This window comes from Trypanosoma grayi, assembly GCF_000691245.1.
Source record: "Trypanosoma grayi strain ANR4 Tgr_214_V1, whole genome shotgun sequence".
Lineage (NCBI taxonomy): Eukaryota > Euglenozoa > Kinetoplastea > Trypanosomatida > Trypanosomatidae > Trypanosoma > Trypanosoma grayi.
Window position 1 is genome coordinate 1 of NW_008825833.1, and position 6,390 is coordinate 6,390.

The 6,390-nt window shown below is 57.6% G+C and overlaps 5 protein-coding genes across 5 annotated transcripts; all 5 read left to right on the forward strand.

The window, feature by feature from the left end:
- Positions 1-21: 21 nt before the first annotated feature.
- On the forward strand, positions 22-852 carry DQ04_02141000 (cell wall surface anchor family protein; the record flags this gene model as incomplete). Its single annotated transcript, XM_009311559.1, has 1 exon — positions 22-852. One exon carries the CDS (start codon positions 22-24, stop codon positions 850-852), a length of 831 nt encoding a protein of 276 aa, XP_009309834.1.
- Positions 853-1,116: 264 nt separating this feature from the next.
- On the forward strand, positions 1,117-1,689 carry DQ04_02141010 (ADP-ribosylation factor; the record flags this gene model as incomplete). The annotated part of the gene is made up of 1 exon (XM_009311560.1): positions 1,117-1,689. One exon carries the CDS (start codon positions 1,117-1,119, stop codon positions 1,687-1,689), a length of 573 nt encoding a protein of 190 aa, XP_009309835.1.
- A 485-nt stretch (positions 1,690-2,174) lies between these two features.
- DQ04_02141020 (putative protein kinase) lies at positions 2,175-3,812 on the forward strand (the record flags this gene model as incomplete). Its single annotated transcript, XM_009311561.1, has 1 exon — positions 2,175-3,812. The coding sequence occupies one exon, from the start codon at positions 2,175-2,177 to the stop codon at positions 3,810-3,812; it is 1,638 nt and encodes a 545-aa protein (XP_009309836.1).
- Positions 3,813-4,243: 431 nt separating this feature from the next.
- On the forward strand, positions 4,244-4,984 carry DQ04_02141030 (hypothetical protein; the record flags this gene model as incomplete). Its single annotated transcript, XM_009311562.1, has 1 exon — positions 4,244-4,984. The coding sequence occupies one exon, from the start codon at positions 4,244-4,246 to the stop codon at positions 4,982-4,984; it is 741 nt and encodes a 246-aa protein (XP_009309837.1).
- Positions 4,985-5,223: 239 nt separating this feature from the next.
- On the forward strand, positions 5,224-6,108 carry DQ04_02141040 (chaperone protein DNAJ; the record flags this gene model as incomplete). The annotated part of the gene is made up of 1 exon (XM_009311563.1): positions 5,224-6,108. One exon carries the CDS (start codon positions 5,224-5,226, stop codon positions 6,106-6,108), a length of 885 nt encoding a protein of 294 aa, XP_009309838.1.
- Between the last annotated feature and the right edge of the window lie 282 nt (positions 6,109-6,390).

Below are 6,390 nucleotides of genomic sequence, written 5' to 3' on the forward strand. Positions count from 1 at the left end.
CAGGACGCACGCCGCCGCGGGATGAAGTACTCGCGCGCCGACGTCACCGCCTCCTTTGGCGCGGCGTACATCCTGCCGCGGCGATCTTGCGACGTGCGCATCAACGCGTCGGAGGCACTGCGCGATGTGCTGAACAACATGGGGCTTGGCGACACCGTGACGTACCTCGCGCTGGCGAGCACGTCGAACCTGGCGGCGGCGCTGAGCTACCTGGGCTTCCGCGACCCCGAGCGACGGCAGCGCCTCCGGCAGGTGGCGACGGTGCACATCTTCGAGAAGGGCTACAGCCTCGCCGTCGATGACGCGGCGACGGCACAAATACTGGGCGAGGCGGGGCTGCGCTGCGTCGTGTACCTGCCGCGCTTCTACGATCCGGCGGTCACCTTCTCCTTCAGCACGTGGGGCCAGTTCAGCGCCGTGGCGCAGGGGGCTGGCGCGTCGAAGGCCGTCGCGTGGCTCTTCAGCGCGTGGTCGGCGAAGAAGGTGCTCGTTGAGGCGCACGACGATGATCCGCTCACTGCGTTCTTCAGGGAGCGCGGCCCGGCGAGCAGCCTCGTGACGCTCTGCGCGCTCGACGCGACGGTGCAGGCAAGCTGCATCAAGTACCGCACCGCCGTGGCGCAGATGTCGTTCCAATTCGATCTGCCTGCCAGCACCGGAGATGGCAGAGTTTCATATAGCATCTCCGGCAACAACGTGACATGGCCCTCCTCCCTGCTAGTGAAAGTGGGCGACAGCAGAAACGCCACACAGTTTCTCGTGGCGCAGCCCGCCGACAGCTTGCCGCCCGCCACCACAGCCCCGCTCGTGGGTGTCTTTTGGTCGGTGTGGTTGGACCTCCTACGGCTGTAGGTATGTGACGTGGACGCACGATGTTTTGCACGCCGCTCTCCTGTTGTGTGGCTTTGCTTTGTGCTCTCAAAAGCATATGCACCCTTGTTGCCTGCAAGTTTGTCGTATCTCTTTTCCTTTTCGCCTTGTGTCCTTCTCTTTCCCTCTCTCCATAATATATATACTCATATATATANTGTGTGTGTGTGTGTGCTTGTCTTTGAAAAATGAGGAAGGGAAAAAGAAAACTGTTAGAGGATAACATCCTTACCACCAGCGTTATCAATGGGTGCGTGGTTCTCTCAGTTAAAGGCTGCGCTGGGTCTGGTGCCAGTCGACAAGAAGATTCGGGTGCTCATCTTAGGCCTCGACAACGCGGGGAAGACGTCAATTCTGTATCACCTGCAGTTAGGCAACGTGGTGTCTACTGTTCCCACAGTGGGTTTCAATTTGGAGACAATGCATTACAAGAACATATCGTTCGAGGTGTGGGATTTGGGTGGCCAGGCAAATATTCGGCCGTTCTGGCGTTGCTACTTCACCGACACGGATGCCATCATCTACGTTGTGGATAGCACCGACAAGGATCGCATGGGGGTCGCCAAACACGAGCTGTATAATTTACTAGACGAGGACGAGTTGCGGGACAGCTTGCTGCTGATATTCGCCAACAAGCAGGATATGATGGGCGCAGCAAGCGAAACGGAGGTTGTTCAGCAGCTTGGTGTCGCGTCGCTGACGACCCGCACGTGGACAATTGTGAAGAGCAGCGCGAAAACTGGTGAGGGGCTTATTGAGGGGATGGATTGGCTCTGCGACAAGTTGCGCGAGCGGGGCACCGTCACCAGTCCTCCGTAGTCGCGTGAAGACGATGTTAATGTGTTTCGCTCGTATGCGACGGCGTTGTGCGTGACCGTATTCTCTTTTTTCTTGTTCCGTTGTCTCTGCTCTAGTTAGAGAGGAGATTGATTCCCGGCAGTGGACGCGTACTGTGTTATTATTATTATTATTATTGCTGTTGCTTTACAGCTGTGCATTTCTCATCCTTATTGTCTCCTTCTCACTCACTCCGTGTGGAACTTTTCTTGCCTCTTCTATCCTTGTGCTTTATGGCTCCCTCACCCATAAACACCATCCCCCCGGTGTGGTGTCTTTTTTTTTTTTTCTCTGTGTGTGGGCGTGGCAGAAGAATTGGCGACGTTTAGTGTTGGGTGCACGTCCGCTATTCTCTGGCGCATCTCAGGTGGTGCGGAGGTGTAGGTGCGGGCAGACCGGTGAGGAACCAAAACAAAACAAGCAAGAGTGAGCACCAGTGATTCATTAGGAGTGTGAGAGAGAGACACATGGACTTCCAGGCGCTACAAAGCACACTGACGGGGGCGTGTGGCATCTCCACTTCTTCCAAAGCGTTGGCGTTTGATCACCACTACGAACTCCTTGACGAGATCGGCAAGGGGGCGTACGGCACCGTGTGGAAGTGCTGCCGTCGGCATGACGTGATGAAGCGGCCGTATGGAGTCAAAATAATCAACAAGCGACAGGCGGGCGCCAAGGGACTCAAATGTGTGATGGGGGAGGTAGAGACGATGAGTCTTCTGAATCATCCAAACATTGTGCGTCTCGAAGAGACGTTTCAGGACGAGGAGAATCTGTGGATTGTGATGGAATACATGCCGGGTGGGGAGCTGCAGCGTGTGTTGCAGCGGCACAGCTCGTTTAGTGAGAGCCAAGCTCGACGCATCACAACGCAGCTGCTTCTGGCGTTGGAGTTCATCCACCAGAAAGGGATCGTACATCGCGACCTCAAGCCAGAGAACTGCCTGCTGTCGGAGGGCGATCTCATCTGCAAGATATCCGATTTTGGATTTGCCGCGCTTGTTGGATCCGACCAGTGTCTCATGTCATTCTGCGGCACTACTGCCTTCATGGCGCCGGAAATATTCGCTGACACCAACTACGGCAAGCCGGTCGACATGTGGGCGCTTGGTGTGATGGTGTACCTCATGGTGAGTGGTGAGTACCCCTTCACAGGGCGTTCTCAGAAGGAAGTGACCGACGCAATCTGTGGTGTACGGTACAACATGAAGACAGGTCTAATTAGTGAGGGAACACTGGCGCTGCGTGATTTTATATCTAAACTACTCGAGATTGACCCGAATCGTCGTCTCAGTGCACGCGATGCACTAAAGCACCCATGGATTAAGGTCGGTATGGACATGGAGGACTCTGATGGAGAGAATACAGAGCGGAAGAAACATGGACTTCGACCACGTAGTATACTTCGTGGCGTCGTCATTGCTGTAATGGCGGCGCACCGATTATGTTATCTGCGTCGCTGCCGCATGCTGGAAAAAAATGCGTGTGGCAGCTGCTCGGTGCTACGCAACTTCCGTTACGCAGTCTCAGGTGTGTACGAGCCTCCGCGCCCCACCCTTGACTGCAGTGGCGTGTTTGCAAAGAACCCACACGGTGTGAGTTTTCTATTCCCCATGGTGGAGGTGAGTCGCACCATCGAGGGGCTTGATCTAAGCAGCAACAACATCGATAGTCTGGGTATATTCCAGCAGCTCGTCAAGGCAATCGGGCACCACCCGACGCTTGTCTCGCTGAATCTGTCGCATAATCCTATCCCGGCTCTCGCTGGGCGGGGCCTTCTGCGCCTCGCACGGAGCCCACAGTCAAAGCTGGTCCAGCTAGGACTAGACGGGACGCTTATATCGTTCGAAACGCTTGCACAAATCGCCACGGCTCTGAAGGAGAAGTCCTCGGTTTCCCCCGCGGTGGCGTACACGTCGCACCTCAATTCGACTCTGCGGCACGCAGAGAACTCCTCGCCGACGCAGCTGCAAAGCATCCGCGCCGCGGCCCCACGGCCACGGCCTGGCGCGACGCAGACGTCCCTCACACGCCCGCGCACGTCGCACAACACGACGCCACGCCTTCCCCCAATCACTCCATCGAGGCGCCGTGCGGAGAAATGATTAATGTGCGCCCGCTGCTTGCTGTCAAGGCTGTGTGCTGTGCATGTATCTACTGTAGTGTTATCACCATCCAAGGCGGAAGTTGCCCCATGCAGAATCAGAACTGTGTGACATGCGACTTTGCACCGTATCAAAAGGGGCAAAGAGGAGGGCGGAGGAAAAAAAAAAACAACAACGACAAACGGACGGCCAACAACAAAAATAGTGTGAAGGGGCAGTAAGCCGATTTGTGCACAATGCCCGCTTGGATGTGCGACTGGGGTGCCATTCTTTGCGGGTTTCCGATTTGCCTTTTTTCTTGATTTTTAAGAGTCACATATTGATTGAAAAAAGGGAGTGGAGATAGAGAGAAAGAGAGAGAGCGAGAGAGAGGTGTCTCTTCCTCACCCTTCTGCAGGAAATCACGAAGGGCATATAATTAAGCGGCGATAATGGAAGGTGCTGCGTCTTCTTCGTCACCCTCCGCGCTGGTGATTTGGGGGAGCACCGGCAGGCGGCTTCAGTTCACGCGGCAGGACTTGCAGATGCCGGACACCGTCAAGGCGAGGCCGAATCACCACTTCTTTGAAAAGCAGTGGGATGCGGTGGCCGGGTTCTGGATGAACCGCGTGCTGAAGGAGGCGGCGCTTCAACACATGAGCGTCAGCGATGTTGTGCAGTGCATCGTCCACGACATTGACAAGCGGTGGGAGCAGCGCAAGCGGGAGAAGGCACTCTACAAGAGACGAAAGCGGCTGCTCGACCCAAGCGGCACAACGGCTGCCGGCGTGCCGTCACAGCACGTGCTGCTGACGAACATTCTGTCGCTCGACGCGTACCGGGAGCACGTGGCGGCGGACACGCTGGAGGAGTTGGTGGCGGCGGTGCTGGCGAAGGTGGAGGAGGTCGCGAGGGAGAAGGTGGTGCACCACACCCTCCTTGTTGATGACGAGGAGAACACCGACATCAGCAAGGACAAGGAGAATAAGGGCAATGACGACAGCGACAAGGGCATGGCCGAGGAACCCGCAAAGAAGCGGAAGCTGGAGGGGAGCGGCGAGGCGACGTTTGACGATCACGTGGCGCTCGTCTGCACATTCACCTCGCAGGAGAAGGCCGCCAGCGTCGTCGCTGAGCTGCACGGAAGCACGTTTGATTCACGAGCGGTGCTGTGCCGCTTTTACGCCTTGTAGCCTGCTTCTTCATTCTTTATATTCCTCGCACTGTGCGTTTTTATCTGCCTCTATATGTATATACACGCCTCCTTGCCCGCAGCGACCAGGGGTGTGCATGCCCTATTCTCCCCGTTTTCACTCCTCTTTCTCTCTCTCTCTCTTACACACACACACACACACACACACACACACACATGGTCACATGCAGGCAGACGAACAAAGACACTTGTGTGGTGTCGGCCGTACTTCTTTAGTGGATGCCTGCAGTGTGGCGTGGCGTTCGGCGCCTGGGGACAGCCTCAGCTTCAGCAGCCTCAGCAGTGCGGTGCGCGACGACTGGTGCGCATCACAGCTACCGCCCAGGGCCTGTTGCGCGGCTGCTGCGGCGCGTGTACGTTGCTGTGACGCCGCGCAGGTTGCACCGGCGCATGGCGGTGCGGCTGCAGGCCGGCATGGAGCGTGTGCAGGAGCTGGAGAAGGAGCAGCTATGGCTGCAGCAGCACGGCTCCCCGCTGCGCGTGATGGGGCTGCCAGAGCACGCGGATCTCGTAGAGGTGCGGTCGCGCTACCGCGACCTCGTCTTCGCGACGCACCCCGACACCGCGCAGGGCAACGCAAAGGTGCAGTACGACACAATCCAGACCGCGTACAGGATGGCAACGTCGCCGACGAGCCTGTGGCATCAGAATGGCTCTGCGCCGGCGCTGTACCACCACCTCGTCGCCACCTCCGCGCGCGCGACGCGGCGTGTNTGGCATCAGAATGGCTCTGCGCCGGCGCTGTACCACCACCTCGTCGCCACCTCCGCGCGCGCGACGCGGCGTGTGAACCGAGTGACGCTCTTTGCCTTCCTTTCGTACTGCGTGATGGGCGTTGTGGGGATTATCTTCTCCGCTGTTGTGGTGCGGCAGCTGCTGGAGGTGGCGCTGCGCCTCTTCGACCCCGAGTTCTACGCATTCATGGTGGCGCAGGAGCAGGACGAGGAGCGGCGGCGGCTCGCGGGGGAGGTGGTCGACACCGACCCGAAGCGGCTCGCCCCGACCGCAGTTAAGCGGCTGCTCTTCCCCGGCCGATTCGTGCACAAGAAGAACACTAGCAACAACAGCAGTAGCAGCAATGATGAGGGGGGCTCCGATGGGTGACGGCGTTACTCTGAGGCTTATGTGAGTCTCAACACAATTGCTGCCGCTGGAGGAGACGATGATGATTGTAGCGGTGGCTGTTGTGAAAAAGGCTCATTTCGCCCTGCTCCTTTTCTCTGCTCCGCCGCCGATCCTTTGTTGTTCCGCTTGCCGTGCCTCCTCCCACTTTCCTCCCTCTCCCTCTCTCGTCTTCTCTGTCGCGTTGACGCCGCGTGGATGCGGGACGATCGAGGGATAGTGCACACGGACGGCCGGCGGCATATATATATATATATATATATA